At 46.4% G+C, this 19,808-nt stretch overlaps 3 protein-coding genes and 1 long non-coding RNA gene across 10 annotated transcripts in view; 3 read left to right on the forward strand and 1 right to left on the reverse strand.

The window, feature by feature from the left end:
* LOC106575592 (runt-related transcription factor 1) overlaps positions 1 to 7,106 on the forward strand; it is a 44,776-nt gene extending 37,670 nt beyond the window's left edge. For all 5 annotated transcript variants that reach the window (XM_045699063.1, XM_045699062.1, XM_045699064.1 and 2 more), the window contains 3 exons: positions 319 to 519; positions 5,325 to 5,471; positions 5,597 to 7,106. In XM_045699063.1, coding sequence (XP_045555019.1) covers positions 319 to 519; positions 5,325 to 5,471; positions 5,597 to 6,105 — 857 coding nt within the window. In that variant the 3' untranslated portion in view covers positions 6,106 to 7,106. The remainder of the gene's footprint in view (positions 1 to 318; positions 520 to 5,324; positions 5,472 to 5,596) is intronic.
* A 2,654-nt stretch (positions 7,107 to 9,760) lies between these two features.
* Positions 9,761 to 10,695, reverse strand: LOC123728176 (uncharacterized). The gene is made up of 2 exons (XR_006760026.1): positions 10,478 to 10,695; positions 9,761 to 10,076 (listed from the first exon to the last, which is right to left on the reverse strand). It is a non-coding gene; the product is annotated as an uncharacterized lncRNA (long non-coding RNA).
* A 900-nt stretch (positions 10,696 to 11,595) lies between these two features.
* LOC106575593 (protein downstream neighbor of son homolog) lies at positions 11,596 to 13,402 on the forward strand (the record flags this gene model as incomplete). The annotated part of the gene is given in 3 exon segments (XM_045699066.1): positions 11,596 to 12,038; positions 12,237 to 12,432; positions 12,663 to 13,402. Coding segments are annotated over 3 exon segments (777 nt in total), but the record flags the coding sequence as incomplete, so codon positions are not given.
* A 507-nt stretch (positions 13,403 to 13,909) lies between these two features.
* LOC106575595 (uncharacterized) lies at positions 13,910 to 19,667 on the forward strand. 3 transcript variants are annotated; one of them, XM_014152193.2, is made up of 7 exons: positions 13,910 to 14,021; positions 15,648 to 15,720; positions 17,598 to 17,975; positions 18,150 to 18,563; positions 18,679 to 18,786; positions 18,901 to 18,966; positions 19,094 to 19,667. In XM_014152193.2, exons 2-7 carry the CDS (start codon positions 15,675 to 15,677, stop codon positions 19,225 to 19,227), a joined length of 1,146 nt encoding a protein of 381 aa, XP_014007668.1. In that variant the 5' UTR covers positions 13,910 to 14,021; positions 15,648 to 15,674; the 3' UTR covers positions 19,228 to 19,667. The 3 variants fall into 3 exon arrangements, with proteins under 3 accessions (XP_014007668.1, XP_014007667.1, XP_014007669.1); XM_014152192.2 differs by lacking the exon at positions 13,910 to 14,021 and adding an exon at positions 14,093 to 15,344; XM_014152194.2 differs by lacking the exon at positions 13,910 to 14,021 and adding an exon at positions 14,094 to 15,344 and having other exon boundaries at positions 18,150 to 18,527.
* Positions 19,668 to 19,808: the final 141 nt, after the last annotated feature.

Below are 19,808 nucleotides of genomic sequence, written 5' to 3' on the forward strand. Positions count from 1 at the left end.
GACAGACAGACAGACAGACAGACAGACAGACAGACAGACAGACAGACAGACAGACAGGCAGACAGACAGGCAGACAGACAGGCAGACAGACAGGCAGACAGACAGACAGGCAGACAGACAGACAGGCAGACAGACAGACAGACAGACAGACAGACAGACAGACAGACAGACAGACAGACAGACAGACAGACAGACAGACAGACAGACAGACAGACAGACAGACAGACAGACAGACAGGCAGACAGGCAGGCAGACAGACTGAGAGATTGATTGATTGATTGATGGAGAGTGTGTGCGTTTCTGCCTGTGTGTGTGTAGGCCACAGACAGAAGCTGGAGGATGTGAAGACTGGAGCATTGGCCTTCTCCGAGCGTCTGAGTGAGCTGGAGCAGCTAAGGCGGAGCACCATGAGGGTCACGCCCCCTCACCATCATCACCACCACGCCCCCACTCCCAATCCCCGGCCCGCCCTGAACCCGGCCCAGTTCAGCAACCCCACACACCACACACAGATACCAGGTGAGTCTTCTCTCACGGTACCACATACACCCATGGTGCACAGGCTACATGCTAACGGTCATCACACAGTGAAATCACTGCATATGCCTCCACATACGTAGCAAACAACACTCAAACAATGTGTAAGAGAGCAGGAGAGAAGAGGCCCAATCAATTTGTTTTTCACATATTGTTCTGTGTATATTTCTCTAAGCTGTGTTTTCTTTAACTCTGGGTTTGGAAAGACCAGTACTTCCTTTTTAGTGGTTTTAGCCAATCCTGTTGCGGTTAACGTGTGGCACTAGAGCCTCTGACACACACGCCCGCAGTTTCTGTTCCTCTTCTCCAGATGTGTTGTGTGTGTGTGTCTGTGTGTGTGTGTGTTGGCCAGTATATGTAGACAGTTGTAGTGAGGAAGCAGGCCAGGGAGGAGAGGAGGAAGTGAGAGTCAGCTGACAGGAAGTAGAAGTGTGTGAAAAACCCCTCATTTAAAATCTAAACACGCAATACTCCAGTGGGGGCTGCCGAGGGGAGGACGGCTCATAATAATGGCTGGAACTGGAACCACGAGCCCGTTCTCCCCAATTAAGGTGCCACCAGCCTCCTGTGCAATACACTATATAAGGGAGTCATTCACATTACACGTAAGAGACCAGCAAAATATTGACATTGACAGGAATTAGCTATGTCTCCAAAAGTGATGTCAACAAATGATGGAGAGATGGAGATGGAATCAGAGATGGGTGTATGGAGAGATGGAGAAAGAGGAGGGAGGTAAAGAGAGATGGAAAGATGAAGAGAGATGTAATACCCCAAAAGATACATGAGATGCGAGAGAGAAACAGAGGGATAAGGATGGATGGATAGAAGGAGGGGAGTCAGAAAGAGAGGGAAAGGCCCCAGTTCTTCCTGTCCGGTGTGTCTCTCTGATCCTGACGCCACAAAAATAGCAACAGGAGCACTGCCAGAGGAAACCGTTATTAAGTCATTCAAGACCTCTCTCTTTCCCTCCCTCCCTCTCTGTCTTTCCCTCCCTCTTTCTCTCTCTCTTTCCCTCCTACTTCTCTTTTCATATCTGTGAAAATCTGAGGCAGCTGGGGCCATGGGCTGGGTGTATGTGTGTGTCAGAGGCAGCTGTGTGTGCCTTGTGTGTGCCTTGTGTCCCCACAAGGTTAGCTGTACAAGACTGTGTGTGTGTGTGTGTGTGTGTGTGTGTGTGTGTGTGTGTGTGTGTGTGTGTGTGTGTGTGTGTGTGTGTGTGTGTGTGTGTGTGTGTGTGTGTGTGTGTGTGTGTGTGTGTGTGTGTCCAGTCTGGTTGTCAGTATGTGGCGTGCCAACCAGAGTGGGTTGGCATGCAGTCAGTGTGGGGTCTGTCCTGAGGCTATGGGCTTTGTGTGTGTCAGTGAGTGGGTGGGTGGGTGGGTATGTGTGTGTGTGTGTGTGTAGGAGTGTGTTCTCTCCATCCAGTGTGTGCCAGCTGAGGCCACCTGACCGATTCCATTCGTCCTATCTGTCCAAATGTAATCTTGGACACCCAGAAATAAAACGCTATTGCGTCAGATGCTCTAATTAAGTTCTGGGGGGACACATAGAAAATGAACTAACGAGACTAGAGAAGTCTCCACCCCCAAGACGGAAACTCTGTCGCCTTCGGGCCTATCAGCCAAATGTCCCCTCCCATTCCGAAATGACATCTGAAAGATGAGCATCTGTCCACGAGAGATTAGTCCAAATGGGACGCTCTCGGTATCTTTGTAAAACTATAGAACAAGAGACAGTGATAGAGAGCAAGAGAGAGAGTAAAATCATGATTCATTTTTCAGTCTGTGTGTGTGTGTGTGTGTGTGTGTGTGTGTGTGTGTGTGTGTGTGTGTGTGTGTGTGTGTGTGTGTGTGTGTGTAAAGCTTACCGTATGTGTGTAGGCGAGTGACTGTGCATATGTCTACATGTGTGTGGGAATGCAGTAAAAATGAATGAACCGCAGCAGCAGCAGCCCCGGATACACAGGCCCGCCTCCAGCCACCCACCCAGCCATGTGTGACTCCTGCCCCAGATCAGAGCTCCGAAGCCTGGGGAGGGGAGCCAAGAAAGGAGGGGGTCTTGGCACTGGGCCTAGGCCTCAGTGTTTTGTTCTTGGGGGAGCTGGCTGCACTTAAAAAGGCCATTGACGTCTTGGCTGCTGTGTGCAATTTGCTTCCCCTCTCTGTCTGCAGAGTATGTGAGGGACAAACACACATACATACACATACACGTACACACTCTTGTCCGCGAGTCTGCGGGCGATCACTGGCATTTATTGGACCACAGGGAAAAGAACCGGCTGCCTAAGAGCACACACACACACACACACACACACACACACACACACACACACACACACACACACACACACACACACACACACCCCCCCTTCCTACGCCCCCTCACTGGGCTAATCACTTCCTCTCCTCTCTGTCTCCATCTGACCATCTCTCTCTCCATCTTTCTCTTCTTTATTCCCTCTTCCTCTCTCCTCCACTCTTCCCACTCACTCCATCTCTCTCTTTATCCTTTTGTCCATCATCATGTCTTGGATGTTTTACTATTTACTCCTTCTCTATTCTCTGCCTCCCAGCTCAGCCCAGGTGTAGTGAGTGATGGTGTAGTGAGTCATGGTGTAGTGAGTGAAGGTGTAGTGAGTGAAGGTGTAGTGAGTGGTGTAGTGAGTGATGGTGTAGTGAGTGGGGTAGTGAGTGAGTGGTGTAGTGAGTGATGGTCTAGTGTAGTGAGTGGTGGTGTAGTGAGTGATCGTGTAGTGAGATGGTATAGTGAGTGATGGTGTAGTGAGTGAAGGTGTATTGAGTGAAGGTGTACTGAGTGATGGTGTAGTGAGTGAAGGTGTACTGAGTGAAGGTGTAGTAAATGATGGTGTAGTGAGTGATGTAGTGAGTGGTGTTGTGAGTGAAGGCGTAGTGAGTGATGTAGTGCGTAAAGGTGTAGTGAGTGACGTAGTGGGTGAAGGTGTAGTGAGTAAAGGTGTAGTGAGTGATATAGTGGGTGAAGGTGTAGTGAGTGATGTAGTGGGTGAAGGTGTAGTGAGTGATGTAGTGGGTAAAGGTGTAGTGAGTGATGTAGTGGGTAAAGGTGTAGTGAGTGATGTAGTGGGTAAAGGTATAGTGAGTAAAGGTGTAGTGAGTGATATAGTGGGTGAAGGTGTAGTGAGTGATATAGTGGGTGAAGGTGTAGTGAGTGATATAGTGGGTGAAGGTGTAGTGAGTGATGTAGTGGGTGAAGGTGTAGTGAGTGATGTAGTGGGTAAAGGTGTAGTGAGTGATATAGTGGGTAAAGGTATAGTGAGTAAAGGTGTAGTGAGTGATGTAGTGGGTAAAGGTGTAGTGAGTGATGTAGTGGGTAAAGGTGTAGTGAGTGATGTAGTGGGTGAAGGTGTAGTGAGTGATGTAGTGGGTAAAGGTGTAGTGAGTGATGTAGTGGGTGAAGGTGTAGTGAGTGATGTAGTGGGTAAAGGTGTAATGAGTAAAGGTGTAGTGAGTGAAGGTGTAGTGAGTGATGTAGTGGGTAAAAGTGTAATGAGTGAAGGTGTAGTGAGTGATGTAGTGGGTGAAGGTGTAGTGAGTGATGTAGTGGGTAAAGGTGTAGTGAGTGATGTAGTGGGTAAAGGTGTAGTGAGTGATGTAGTGGGTAAAGGTATAGTGAGTAAAGATGTAGTGAGTGATATAGTGGGTGAAGGTGTAGTGAGTGATATAGTGGGTGAAGGTGTAGTGAGTGATATAGTGGGTGAAGGTGTAGTGAGTGATGTAGTGGGTGAAGGTGTAGTGAGTGATGTAGTGGGTAAAGGTGTAGTGAGTGATATAGTGGGTGAAGGTATAGTGAGTGATGTAGTGGGTGAAGGTGTAGTGAGTGATATAGTGGGTGAAGGTGTAGTGAGTGATGTAGTGGGTAAAGGTGTAGTGAGTGATGTAGTGGGTAAAGGTGTAGTGAGTGATGTAGTGGGTAAAGGTGTAGTGAGTAAAGGTGTAGTGAGTGATGTAGTGGGTAAAGGTGTAGTGAGGGATGTAGTGGGTGAAGGTGTAGTGAGTGATGTAGTGGGTAAAGGTGTAGTGAGTGATATAGTGGGTGAAGGTATAGTGAGTGATGTAGTGGGTGAAGGTGTAGTGAGTGATATAGTGGGTGAAGGTGTAGTGAGTGATGTAGTGGGTGAAGGTGTAGTGAGTGATGTAGTGGGTAAAGGTGTAGTGAGTGATGTAGTGGGTGAAGGTGTAGTGAGTGATGTAGTGGGTAAAGGTGTAATGAGTAAAGGTGTAGTGGGTGAAGGTGTAGTGAGTGATGTAGTGGGTAAAGGTGTAATGAGTAAAGGTGTAGTGAGTGATGTAGTGGGTGAAGGTGTAGTGAGTGATGTAGTGGGTGAAGGTGTAGTGAGTGAAGGTGTAGTGAGTGATGTAGTGGGTGAAGGTGTAGTGAGTGATATAGTGAGTAAAGGTGTAATGAGTAAATGTGTAGTGAGTGAAGGTGTAGTTAGTGATGTAGTGAGTAAAGGTGTAGTGAGTGAAGGTGTAGTGAGTGAAGGTGTTGAGAGTTTTACACACTCACATAAAACTACTTCACTCACATCTCTATTCAATCACATCCAGTATATACATCTGTAATGTTTCAGTTTCTACCTGTTCAGCAGATGCTGGTGTGAAACAACCTCCGGCGAGTGTGTGTGTGTGTGTGTGTGTGTGTGTGTAACCCTCTCTCAACGTGTGTGTCTGTGGGATAGGCAGAAGACATATTTCCATTGTAATGAAATGAATGAATAAAGTATATTTTCTATTCTAATCTCTCAGACTCTAGGCAGATGCAGACATCTCCGTCGTGGTCCTATGAGCAGTCCTACCCCTACCTGGGTCAGATAACCACACCCACCGTCCACTCAACCACGCCCATCTCACCCAGCCGCTCCTCCCTCAGTGATCTGTCCAGCCGCCTCTCAGGTAACACACAAACACTCATTCACCCACTGCCGACTGACCCGTAGTGTTCTCTGACAGTCATCGGTCTCTCTCATTCACTTCCTGCTTCCACTCTAACCTCTAACCCCTGACCTCTCCCCCTACAGGACCTGACCTCACAGCCTTCAGCGACCCCCGTATGTCCCTGGATCGCCCGTTCTCCTCCCTGGCCTCGCTCCCTGACAGCCGCTACCCTGACCCGCGCATGCACTACCCTACTGGGGCCTTCACATACACCCCTACCCCTGTATCCAACGGCGCCATCGGACTCACCATGGCAACCACCCCTGCTGGGCGCTACCACACCTACCTCCCCCCGCCCTACCCCACAAACGCCCCCCAGGGCCAAGGTGGACCGTTCCAGGCCGGTTCCTCTCCCTACCACCTGTATTATAGCACGGCCGCTGGGTCCTACCAATTCTCCATGATGGCGGGGGGAGGCGGGGAGCGGTCTCCTCCGAGGATATTCCCTCCCTGCACCAACGCATCCACAGGCTCCTCCCTCCTGCACCCGTCTCTGCCAAATCAGAGCGAAGGGGTGGGGGTGGAAGCGGAGGGAAGTCACAGTAGCTCCCCTACCAATATGGTACCCGAGGCCGTATGGCGGCCATATTGAGCACAGCAGCGGGTTTGACAAATGATTGACAGACTTGCTGGCTAATTGGAGTGGAGAAGGGGCTTTCACGGAGCGTTCCTATTGGATCATTAGAATGATCAAGGAACAAATTGAGGAAGGAACAGAAACAGGGTGCCATTTTACACCGAGGAGCATGCAGCAGCACTGAACTGAAAATAATTCAGCTTTGTTTTATAAAAGGATTGTTTGCCATGGTTATGATTGTTGTTGGTATTATGAATTACTAGTGGCCAAAAATACAATGGGCGATTTTTGTGTGTGCCACAGGCACTCCCTTCCTATCCCACCTCCCCTTGTACTTCCGCCCCCTCTCCTCCCTTATCCCCCTCTCCCCTCGTTCAAAATGGAGAGAGTGCTGTTAATGTAAATGATGGCCAGCCAAGATCTGTGTCTGTTCTGTCATGTTTGTATTGGTTTATGGCCGTGATATTGTCTGCACTGATCTACAATCAGCACTGTTAGTCGATTCACAATGGTTAAGGGTAGGAATTTACAGGGAATGCTGTACCCAGTTCAGTGCTTATGGACATTGTACTGCCACACCAAACTGTAACAGGTCGTTTGCTTTATGATTCCTTAATTTATTATCTTACAATACCTTTTTGGTTGTACGGTGTGTGTCTGTCTGTCTGTCTGTCTGTCTGTCTGTCTGTCTGTCTGCCTGTCTGTCTGTCTGTCTGTCTGTCTGTCTGTCTGTCTGTCTGTCTGTCTGTCTGTCTGTCTGTCTGTCTGTGTGTGTGTGTGTGTGTGTGAAGGAAGGAAGGAAGGAACAGATAAGGCCTACATTGCCACATGATTCACCTCATATTTGTAAATAGTCTTTAAATGTAAATGACGACTTTGTCCATGTTTGATGACATCATTGCCTCCCACACAGGTACGTCACAGCAACATCAAATACGCCTTTTCTCACATTTTGTTTTACTTTATGAATATAAATATTGTTGTAAAGAAAATAAAACCAGTCTTTTTGTATTTTCTCTAAATCTCTTTCTCCCACTCTCTGTCTCAATCTCTCTCCCTCCGTTTCCCTCCCTTTCTCTCCCTTTCCCTCCCTTTCCCTCCCTTTCTCTCCCTTTCTCTCCCTTTCCCTCCCTTTCTCTCCCTTTCTCTCCCTTTCTCTCCCTTTCCCTCCCTTTCTCTCCCTTTCCCTCCCTTTCTCTCCCTTTCTCTCCCTTTCTCTCCCTTTCTCTCCCTTTCCCTCCCTTTCTCTCCCTTTCTCTCCCTTTCTCTCCGTTTCCCTCCCTTTCTCTCCCTTTCCCTCCCTTTCCCTCCCTTTCTCTCCCTTTCTCTCCCTTTCCCTCCCTTTCTCTCCCTTTCTCTCCCTTTCCCTCCCTTTCCCTCCCTTTCTCTCCCTTTCTCTCCCTTTCCCTCCCTTTCTCTCCCTTTCCCTCCCTTTCCCTCCCTTTCTCTCCCTTTCCCTCCCTTTCCCTCCCTTTCCCTCTCTCATATTGGGCTGAAGGGAAAGGGACTTGTTGGCACTGGAATCTGTGCCAACATTCACCCCCTTCCTAAGCACACACACACAGCCTTATGCTATTCCTGACCCTGGAAGAATTTACACAGGCAACCAGACAAGCCCTGGCCTGCCCTCTCTGCCACCCTACGTTTCCAGAAAGACAAACTCACACTTCACTAAAATACACACTGATATGGGCGCATACATAGACACTCACAAAGACTTCTTAAATGTACTGTAAACACACACAGATATGGCCACCTTTTCTCTCTCTCTCTCTCTCTCTCTCTCTCTCTCTCTCTCTCTCTCTCTCTGGGGCTAAATAACCCACAGACGCACACACAAAATGACACACGGATAGCTAAATAAAGGCGAACCTGTCCAGACAGTGGGTACACAGAGCGTGGCTGTTAGGTCTGTGTTATAATCCTTCTCCAGGACTCAGGCCAAGGCCCATAAAACCACGCAGTCTCCAGGAGAAGAGGGCAGTGGGGTGGGAGAGACACAGAAACACAGTCTATGATACTATAATACACCACTATTCACAGTCAGTCTATAATATAGCCTATGATATTTATTATCCAAAACCAAGGAGTTCATCTTGTGTTGCAACTGCAAGTAGGCCTACCTATAAACCAACTGAATCATCTGCTTTGACATGCAACAAAGAATCCACAGACAAATAGGTCTGTTCCTCATAACTTGGTTAGGGGAACCTTATCATAAATCAACATTCAATGAGAAAGCGTTGTGAATAGCGTCTCCTAATGAGGTCCACAGACTTTGTGGTGGTCTTATGAGAAACAGGCCAAACTTGATCTACGTATGGCTGCCATGCAATCCATGTCACGTTGATCTTCCTTTGAGGAAGTGTTGATCGGTGAATAAATTGTAGTCGCAACTTTATCATCAGGGACGCATACTTTCCGTTGCTTTGTTTGAAGTTTCACCAGGGGTGTATTCAATCAGCCGATTCTGTGGCAAACCGTTTATTAAACGGAAGCAACGGAAATACATTTGCTAAACGTTTTGAAACTGTTTAGACTAATGATTACACCCCTGGTTTGTTTGACAATGCTCGCACATGTCCAGGTCAGTGAAAAAGACCTGTATACAATTACAGGTGCACTAAACCCTTATTATAGTCCATGTTGATATAGGGTCATTTTTCCAATAGGCGTAGCCTACAAGCCAGAGGAACCGTTGAGGGGAACAGGGGAACACCCACCCCCATCGGGAACGTGGGAAACGCATTAAACTAGTGTATCCCCGTTGATATTGGTAGCCTATGAGCGTGACATACTCAATCCCAAGGAATAACCTGGAAAATGTTAGCTTTGCTGTTAGTCATGGCAGGACAGAACACAGAAACAAACATATGTTGATGTCTGTGTGTTGATGTTCAAGGCCCAAAACAATCAATTAATCCTACTAACCTTGGGATACTTTTGAGACAGCAAAAGTACTGTCTTTCCGCCCAAATGACAGCCCAAATAATCGATTGACAAATTCGCTAATCCCTGAAAACCGTTAGAATCACTGACGGACAGTTTCACTGGGTTCGGTTCAGCTATGAACGTGATTGATCACCAACAGTAATGATAAACGCTGAGAAATGATCGCTAACAAGAATTAGCATACATACTATTAATCACTTTGACAAGAGGGAGAGAGGGGGTCGAGGGGACTGCTGATTGTTGCTCGGACATAATGCAGATGATAAAATCAAGAAATGAAAACAGGTATTGAAAATTACATACACATTAGATGTGATATATGTAATATATGTAATAGATGGATATAGATGTTGTAATAATTAATGAAGCATAACAGGATATAGGATATAACTTTAATGTCTGAAGAAACATAAATTATAGTGATTTGTTTTCCCGGCAGATTTAGAGAATCAGTGGCTTTATGCGATTGCAAAATTGGTCTTGCAGTTATAATTCTAGCCAGAAGATGGCGCCAAGGTATCTGAATTGCTGTTTGACTCGATGCGCGCTGACGTACCAAAACTCCTCCCCTGACGTTTTAGCGGGACTCTGACGTTCCACGTACGTCGCGCGCTAAATTTGTTTTGTGTCGAAGTAAATTCAAGGAACAACAACACAAAGGCGTATCAGCTATTTAAAACGGCTTTCTTCTTGTTGTTTTCGGACCAAACTTTCCCCCCCCATTATCCTTACAAAATGTCACAACAAGCTGGTTATTCAACTAGTTTCAAAAGACCAGCTGAAATCCTGCGAATGCGGAGGAAGAGAGCCCGCAGCGAGGGTGTCAGTTCTGGCGGCCGAGGCGCGATTTCCAGCCCGTGTGAGGGTGCCTCTATATCCGCTGTTCGACCAGGGTCGCTCTGGAGGGGGAGTGAAGCGGTGAGACCCATTTGCTAGCATCGAGAACACCTTCAACAGCCCAGCGAAGAAGAAAGTCTTCATTTACACTGATGATGACGACGCCGACTCTTCGGATTCTGTGAAGCCGGACGGCTCTGCAGGAGTGGAGGGAGAGAAGTCAACAAGAACGCTGCCATTTAGTGAACGACTTCTCCAGGCAGAAGAACTAAGCAAAGACGTGCCCGGCAAGGTATGATAGTGGCACACGTTAATACATTGCACAACAACAATAATAAAGTTATAAACACTGTAGCTTGCTACTGTACCTAACGCTAGCAGACTTGTATTATTTTCCAGCAAACTACAGTATCTAGCCAACTGACACATGACAGTTGGTTAGTTAATGCAGTCTTAGCCAGCTACTGTACAGTTGTCAAATTGCTTTCTGTCAAAGCATCGCACCTCATGTTGATTTCACACCGCTGTTTTTGTTCTGATCTTTCCCTCCTTTCTCTCTAACAACAGAAACCAACTTCTCTGTCTGAAGACGACTCACTGTTTGAAGATGAGGATTTGTTCCAGGAGGAGAGAACACCCATACTGAAGGTGAGTTCTATTAATTTCTCGCTTCTCTTACTCCTTATGGACATGTCTCCAACTCCATTCTTGGAGAGCTACCAAAAGGCTGTTACAATCATAGCTATCTACATTATAGACAGGCTGTGGAGTAGCTGGTGTGCAGGCTTTTATTCCATCCCATTCAACTATTCATGACTACAGACTAACGTTAGGGGTTGTTTTGGTATTTTGTGAGTCAACATTTTACCTTGTGTGTGTCAGAGTCCCCAGGCTGGTGCAGTAACCTCCATAGCGCCCCCTGCGTGTGTGGAGTACCCTGCAGACTGGAGCCTGAAGATGTCTCCTTTTCACCTCCCTGCTCCCCTTCTCCTGGGCTGTACAGCCCAGAGCTACAGAGGAGGCCCAGGGTCTTACCCAGCACTGTAGAGGACAATACACTACTATACCACAGAGTATACAGGTACTGTTATGCATGTTACACACACAGACACACCAATGGAAACCCCAAGGCAAAGGAGTACTGGTACCTGAGGAGCTTTACTAGCAACACAAATATATTGTCTGTATTATTTCAAAAGCTTTAAATGATCTTAAACTCAACTCCTCTCTCCCCTCTCTCTCCCTTCTCCCCCTCTCCTCTCTCTCTCTCCCTCTCCCAGGTCAGTGAGTCTGTCCTCCCTGTACAGTCTATTGAAGGCCAGACTATGTCCATATTTCTATGTGTGTTCCTACCAGTTCACTGCTCTTTTCAGAGCCTCAGGACTGGCAGGGAACAGCAGTATCACTGCACTACTCACCCCAACCACCAGGGGGCTGAGAGAGGCCATGAAGGCTGACGTGAGCTACAAGATACAGTATATCCTTCAAGTTTATTATGTCATATGCACAGGATACACACATGGTGTTTACAGTCCAACGAAACGCTGACCTGCAGGTTCCCTCTCGATAATGTGACAACAGTAAGCAGTAAACAAATCTAATAGAATAAACATTTAGAATAAACATTAGTATAAATACAGGAAGTCACTCAACAATATATCATGTAGAAGTTTGTTATTAAACATTTATATATGGTTATTCTAATCTTGATAGTAAAACATTTTCTGTCAAATACCTGTTGTTGTAGGTATTGAGTTCACACTCCCCCTGCTGGAAGAGAGGAGGAAGAGCAAGGAGCAGGGATCAACCGCACACAACCAGGAGACAGATGGAGAGGAGGAGGAGACACAGTCTGAAGCCAGTGACAAGGAAGACGATGATGATGACGATGGTGGGTTTTCCTGGCTGACGGAGATGGGAGTGCAGGATAAGATTAAGAAACCAGACAACATCTCCATCAAACTGCACAAAGAGCGCAACTCTGTGTGTTTAGACCACAAGCCAGAGTCTGTAGTGTGTGTGTCGGGAACGCACACCTTCACTCTCATCAACTTCCTCATCAACTGTAAGAGCCTGGTGGCAGGGGCTGGATCACAGGCAGGCCTGCCCCCCACCCTACTGGCCCCTACAGCCTTCAGAGGAGCTACGCTACACTCAAGGTGAGACACACTGCTGTAGACTGAAACCATCTGAGGAGCCTTACCTCCCACATTTCAATTTTCAATTTATGAATGGAAATAACAAAAACTAGAAATGGAAATATCAAAAACTAGAAATGGAAAGTTTCATAAAAAACGTTGCTGTGTGTAACAGAAATTATAAGCATGTTGCCTTGTGTCTAATTGTTGGGCGCACAGTGTGAACGTGAAGACCCAGGTGCGTGCTGGTTACCAGGACGTGTGCAGTCTAGAGGTGACGGGACCCATAATGCCTCATTCTCTCCACGCCCTGACCCGCATGCTTCGGCCTGCTCAGAGAGGATGCTTCAGCACCGCACTCTACACACACGAACCCACCGCTGTCCTCAACACACACACCACCACCAGGGAATAGGTCAGTCACACACACACACACACAAACCCACCACCGTACCGAACACACACACACACACAGCTCAACTGTTATCCAAGTCACGACACCACTGTAACGGACTGGTATAAAGCCTCGTCATTTCATCTCCGCAATTCAAAGTTAAATCATAATAAAAAATCCTTTGTACTTGTTTGTATATATCCTTCTCTTCCCCTCTCCTCTCTTCCTCCCTGCCTCTCTCCCTCTCCCAGGCTGAGCAGGCTGTAGAGCTGGATGGATGTGGTCTTCATCCCAGCACCATCCAGCAGCTCCAGGAGCCCTCTACCTTGGGAAAGTCTCCCCTCCGACAGCACCATTTGAACAACTACTCCTACACATGGAAGTCCTGAGAGCAACTCACCCTGCCTCTATCAGACTGCCCAGAGAGCACTGCTAGGCTACGTCCCAAATTGCACCCTTTTCTCTTTATAGTGAAATGCTTTTGACCAGAGCCCAATAAAGTAGAGCACTATATTGGAAATAGGGTGCCATTTGGGACACAGCCTAGGGCCAACATGCCTTTAGTGGACCGTACCATTCCTACACTGCCGTATACTTACTGCCCATATTTGTCTGAATAGCCTGTCCACAAACTCCAGGTATGCTGGCAATTGTAGTTTTACTAACCCCCTGTCCTCTGGACTACAACCCAATTACTGATGGGAAATGGAGTTCTTGTATATGTAAAATTCCTGTATATTTCATAATGAGATGGATTTTGCTGAAACAGAGTTGTTGATGATTTTAGACCCTGCCCTAAGATGTTTTTGTCGTGAACCATTTTTACATTTTTTGTTTTAAGAGCTTTTATTTCAACATAATTGTTTTATAGTAATGATGTTATATCTCTGTACTGGTGACATTTTATTGGATTCAATTCATTTGTCACATGATTTTTCTGCTTGACTTATTTTTTCCCCCCTTGACTGTTATAAATTTAATGTCGAAGTGGTTTAGATTTCCTGATTTTTAAAAGAAAATTCCCCTGATTTGCTCGAGGAGAATATTCAGTCACAGTGTGGTGTCTTGGCAGCAGAACCACTGTGCACTGACTCTTCTCCAGCTAGAGTTTCATGTTCCGTTAACGGGAAGCCGACCTGGGCTGCATCCAGGAGAACACAACGTTCTGAAAGCTGCAGATATAGAGCTGACATGATTCCCTTCTACGTGTCTATTCTATACTGAACAAAAATATGAATGCAACTATTTCAAAGACTTTACTGAGTTACAGTTCATATAAGGAAGTCAGCCAGTTGAAATAAATTCATTAGGCCCTAATCTATGGATTTCACATGACTGGGAATACAGATATGCATCTGTTGGTCACAGATACCTTAAAGGTAGGGGCATGGATCAGAAAACCAGTCAGTATCTGTGACCACCATTTACCTCATGAAGCGCGACACATCTTTGCATAGAGTTGATCAGGCTGTTGATTGTGCCCTGTGGAATGTTGTCCCACTCCTCTTCAGAGACTGTGTGAAGTTGCTGCATATTGGTGGGAACTGGAACACGCTGTCGTACACGTCGATTCAGAGCATCCCAAATATGCTCAAAGAGTGACATGTCTGGTGAGTATGCAGGTCAAGGAAGAACTGGGACATTTTCAGCTTCCAGGAATTGTGTGCATGCTGAAACATGAAGTGATGGCAGCAGATGAATGGCACGATAATGGGCCTCAGGATCTTTCCACGGTATCTCTGCATTCAAATTGCCATCGATAAAATGCAATTATGTTTGTTGTTTCTGCCTACCTGCCCATACCATAACCCCACTGCCACCATGGGGCACAGTGTTCACAACTTTGAAATCAGCAAACCGCTCTGGTGGACATTATTGGAGTCAGCATGCCAATTGCATGCTCCCTCAAAACTTAAGACATCTGTGGCATTGTGTGGTGTGACAAAACTGCACATTTTAGAGTTGCCTTTTATTGTCCCCAGTACAAGGTGCACCTGTGTAATAATCATGAAGAAATTCTCACTAACAGGGATGTAAACAAATTTGTGCACAAAATGAGAGAAATAAGCTTTTTGTGCATATGGAACATTTCTGGGATCTTTTATTTCAGTTTATGAAACATGAGACCAACGCTTTACATGTTGCGTTTATATTTTTGTTCAGTGTACATAGTACGTTGCTATAAGAATGTTTTGCAAAAGTTTGAGCCCACTGATCTGCATAGCTGCATCTTGATGAGTAAACAGGAGCATAGCTATAGATGAACTACACTCATGTGGAATAGGTGTAAAAGTGAAATGATGCAAATTGGCAACCTTCACACACCAGATGTCCAAATTAACAGGATTGATAGAGGGGGTTTATAACCAAACACTGGACTGGATACTATCAATTTATGTTATAATAATCCAAAATGCAGTCTGCCTTGTGTTCCTGTAAAGGTTATTATAGTTTTGTGGTTTTATATTCATTTTTTGTCTCAGTTTTCAGATCCACTTTACTAGTTTTATTTTGTTTGTTTTCACAAAAATATTTCTATTTAGTTTTATATTTTGTTTTAGTGTTAAACTTACTGTATGCCTCCCAGTCTACACAGTCTGTGTGCATATTTTATGTCAAGCCAGGGTAAGCCTACACGAAACACAGCCCTCATTTTAAGTCTTTCTAAAATCCCCTATGAGAGAAAGTAATGGTAGAAAAACGATTAATTTCCCTGTTTGACCGCCAGGTTTATTGGGTATTGTGGGGCTCTATAGAGTGGTTGGATTAATATAAATTAAATAATAGCTCGTAATGTGAGTCCTGACACAGACATCTGCTTCTCACGGTTATAAAAAAGAGGACATCCTCTTGCCAATGGCTGAAGTCTAACCCGTGCGCAGACCCGTTTCTTGCGGTTCGTTGTTTATCTCGCCTTGATAACCAGTTATTCGGTAAGAGCACCCTTCACGGTGACTTGTTCTGTTGCAAAAGTTAATAATGGAGACGGTCAAGCAGACTTTTTCTTTTTAGGCTCGTGAGATCAGCGACATCCACCGGACCCTGAACGGATTTTTGTTTCGATTTATTGATTGGCTATGAGTGGGATTTAGGCTACATTTACAATATATTTTGAACACTTTTTTACCAGACCTAATACCCTTCTAATAACTTAATTGTTTCTTTCCAGGTGTATTCAATAAAAAATATTTAAAAAACGTTTTTTATTTGTAATTTTTGTAATATTTTTTTTATAGGTGATCAAGGGATAGACATCTTGCAAGATGATTTTTTTAGGCTTCTTGGTGATTTTGACGTCAGTCCAAGCTGGTGAGTTTCTTGAGACCTAGGCTACTACTCTCTCAATCATTTACATTTACGTCATTTAGCAGAGACTTACAAATTGGTGCATTCACCTTATGATATCCAGTGGAACAACCACTTTACAATAGTACATCTATATCTTTTGGGGGGGGGTTAGAAGGATTACTTTATCCTATCCCAGGTATTCCTTAAAGAGGTGGGGTTTCAGGTGTCTCGGAAGGTGGTGATTGGCTCCGCTGTCCTGGCGTCGTGAGGGAGCTTGTTCCACCATTGGGGTGCCAGAGCAGCGAACAGTTTTGACTGGGCTGAGCGGGAACTGTGCTTCCGCAGAGGTAGGGGGGCCAGCAGGCCAGAGGTGGATGAACGCAGTGCCCTTCTTTGGGTGTAGGGACTGATCAGAGCCTGAAGGTACGGAGGTGCCGTTCCCCTCACAGCTCCGTAGGCAAGCACCATGGTCTTGTAGCAGATGCGAGCTTCAACTGGAAGCCAGTGGAATGTGCGGAGGAGCGGGGTGACGTGAGAGAACTTGGGAAGGTTGAACACTAGACGGGCTGCGGCGTTCTGGATGAGTTGTAGGGGTTTAATGGCACAGGCAATGGAGCCCCGCCAACAGCGAGTTGCAGTAATCTAGACGGGAGATGACAAGTGCCTGGATTAGGACCTGCGCCGCTTCCTGTGTAAGGCAGGGTCGTACTCTGCGAATGTTGTAGAGCATGAACCTACAGGATCAGGTCACCGCCTTGATGTTAGCGGAGAACGACAGGGTGTTGTCCATGGTCACGCCAAGGCTCTTAGCACTCTGGGAGGAGGACACAATGGAGTTGTCAACCATGATGGCGAGATCCTGGAACGGGCAGTCCTTCCCCGGGAGGAAGAGCAGCTCCGTCTTGCCGAGGTTCAGCTTGAGGTGGTGATCCGTCATCCACACTGATATGTCTGCCAGACATGCAGAGATGCGATTCGCCACCTGGTTATCAGAAGGGGGAAAGGAGAAGATTAATTGTGTGTCTGCGTAGCAATGATAGGAGAGACCATGTGAGGATATGACAGAGCCAAGTGACTTGGTGTATAGCGAGAATAGGAGAGGGCCTAGAACTGAGCCCTGGGGGACACCAGTGGTGAGAGCACGTGGTGCGGAGACGGATTCTCGCCACGCCACCTGGTAGGAGCGACCTGTTAGGTAGGACGCAATCCAAGAGTGAGCCGCACCGGAGATGCCCAACTCGGAGAGGGTGGAGAGGAGGATCTGATGGTTCACAGTATCAAAGGCAGCAGATGGGTCTAGATGGATGAGAGCAGAGGAAAGAGAGTTAGCTTTAACAGTGCGGAGAGCCTCCGTGACACAGAGAAGAGCCGTCTCAGTTGAATGACCAGTCTTGAAACCTGACTGATTTGGATCAAGAAGGTCATTCTGAGAGAGATAGCAAGAGAGCTGGCCAAGGACGGCACGCTCAAGAGTTTTGGAGAGGAAAGAAAGAAGGGATACTGGTCTGTAGTTGTTGACATCGGAGGGATCGAGTGTAGGTTTTTTGAGAAGGGGTGCAACTCTCGCTCTCTTGAAGACGGAAGGGACGTAGCCAGCGGTCAAGGATGAGTTGTAAAACTCATCAATAAGCATTCTCTATTTTCCAAAGGCTTGTGTCATTATTTGTTTAAAACTAGAGATCTCTGCTATACCTCTGCTCTTTGTCATTATCATACAAAGGTCTTGGACACAGAACTGGATCTGTAGCATAATGTACATATAGGTGTTCTGCCTGTCTTCCTTTCTGACTAATCATCTATTCATCCCTTTCTCCTTCTCTCTCCCCCTCAAACTTTTTCCCCATCCTTCATCCCTCTCTCACACGCTGTGTTCTCCATCTGTCCATCCATCCCCCCAGTGTCTGTGCCTACCTTCTCCCCCGTGAATGAGCTGAAGGTGGGGTACGGAGAGAATGTCACCCTCCCCTGTAACTTTTCCTCCTACCTGGGCCAGGAGGATGAGGGGGAGGTCCGCTGGGAGGCCATGGGGCAGGAGGTGGCCTCTATGGAGGTTGGGAACATCCTTGGTGAGGCCAGATGGGACGACGGCGCCAAGGGGTTGGAGGTCAAAACGACGCTGGGGTTCTCTTCCCGGGTGGAATTCCCCCCAGCAGAGAGGATGAGAGATGGAGACTTCTCTATGACCATCCAGGAGACAGTGCTGAGCGATGAGGAAATGTACGAGTGTATCTGGCTGGGCCGCAAGACCATCTCTACGGTCTGGCTCAAGGTTCAGGGTAAGTCTGTTTTCAGGCTTTCTCATTCAGAGCTGCATTCTGTGGTTGGTGGAGTCGACCAGCGGCCATTTTGGGTGTACCATTTGGAATGTTTGATTATCTTCATTTATGCTTATCACATCCTCCTTCATCCCTCACTCTTTTCTACTACTCTCCATCCCTTCTCCCTCTCAGAGCCCGACCCTCCACGCTCTATCACGCTGTTCAAGGGAAGCCCGGTCACTCTGCCCTGCTATGGTGTCATCCCCAAGACCCAGCCCACCAGCCAGATCCACGTCCAATGGCTGAAGGACGATGTGGAGATCATGACCCTTAACCCTGGCCCAGACGACAAGGGACCTAAGGAAGAAGATCTCCGTCTCTCTCTCCCACCCAACAACCTGCTGGAGAACGGTGACCTGTCCTTGTTTATCTACAAGACGGAGCTCAAAGACCAGGGAGTCTATCGCTGCTTCTACAAGTCCAGGGGCTTCGAGACCCCTAAGAATGGGATACCAGAGGGTGTCTCTCTCACCATCCTAGATCCATACACTGACCTATATAACTTAACAGGTAGACCTACACACGCTGACCTATATAACTTAACAGGTAGGCCTACACACGCTGACTGACATTGAGTTTGTTCTTTAATTTGTGCTCCTTGTTTTTGAATGCGAGAGCTAGTAACATAGATTTTTCAGTGTTTTTCCCTTTTGTAACACAGGAACAGAGAATGTCACCAGTAGCTCAGACTTTAGTGGGACTAGTGGTGACAGTGAGAACCCAATAACATTCTTCACTTTGGTGACGCAAGATAAGGAGGATATGCAAGGTACTGTACAGGTGTTGCAACGTTTGAAAGCTATTTTCTCCCCAATGCTTATTATTACTTATTGTTTTCGTTATTGCTGGGACATACTGGTAACATTTCATTACATCATTACAGTGACATCATCTGAGCCAATACTAGTGCAGACAGAGATGACACCATCATCACCTGACACAACCTTCGGTGAGTGTTATGTTCTAAATGTTTTGGAAGTACTGTAGATGAATGTTGGAGACGTAGGCAATGTTGAATACTGTGCCCCACTATTCTCCCTCTTCCCTCCTCTCCCTCTTCCCTCCTCCTTGCCCAGAGGATCCAGAAGACGTGTTGGCAGTGTGGACAAAGACCCTTCCGCTAGTGCGTATCGGGATAATCACCGTGGTTCTGCTGGTTACAGCTCTGATCTTCTTCCCTCTGCTGGCTCTCAACAAGATCCCATCCTAGACCCACATTAGGAAGAGAGGGTAGACGCAAGGGTTAGGGCAAGGTCATTCAATTATGGCTCTGGAGGGCTGAAAAACATTTTTATTCTCTTTTAATCAGACTGATTCAGATTTGGGTCTATCGGGTGACTCTTGGCCAATCAATTGATAATTATTTCAGGACTAGTAACTTTTTAAAGTGTATACAGTGCATTTGTAAAGTATTCAGACCTTTGCTTTTTCCACATTTTGTTACGTTACAGGCTTATTCTAAAATATATTACATTTTTTGTCTCAATCTACACACAATACCCCATTATGACAAATTGGAAACAGGTTGAGACATTTTTGCAAATGTTTAAAAAAACAGATACCTTATTTACATAAGTATTCAGACCCTTTGGGATGAGACTCGAAATTGAGCTCAGGTGCATCCTGTTTCCATTGATCATCCTTAAGATGTTTCTACAACTTGTTTGGAGTCCATCTGTGCTAAATTAAATTGATTGGACATGATTTGGAAAGGAAAACACCTGTCTGTAAGGTCCCACAGTTGACAGTGCATGTCAGAGCAAAAACCAAGCCATGAGGTCGAAGGAATTG

This window comes from Salmo salar, chromosome ssa17, assembly GCF_905237065.1.
Source record: "Salmo salar chromosome ssa17, Ssal_v3.1, whole genome shotgun sequence".
In the NCBI taxonomy this organism is placed as follows: Eukaryota; Metazoa; Chordata; class Actinopteri; order Salmoniformes; family Salmonidae; genus Salmo; species Salmo salar.

Bases quoted from the DNA above. Each gene is read 5' to 3' on its own strand.
- LOC106575595 (XM_014152193.2), top strand. From the start codon at position 15,675: ATGATTTTTTTAGGCTTCTTGGTGATTTTGACGTCAGTCCAAGCTG. The intron at 18,564-18,678 runs GTAGGCCTACAC...TTTGTAACACAG, and splicing joins TGACCTATATAACTTAACAG to GAACAGAGAATGTCACCAGT. The intron at 18,967-19,093 runs GTGAGTGTTATG...CTCCTTGCCCAG, and splicing joins ATCACCTGACACAACCTTCG to AGGATCCAGAAGACGTGTTG.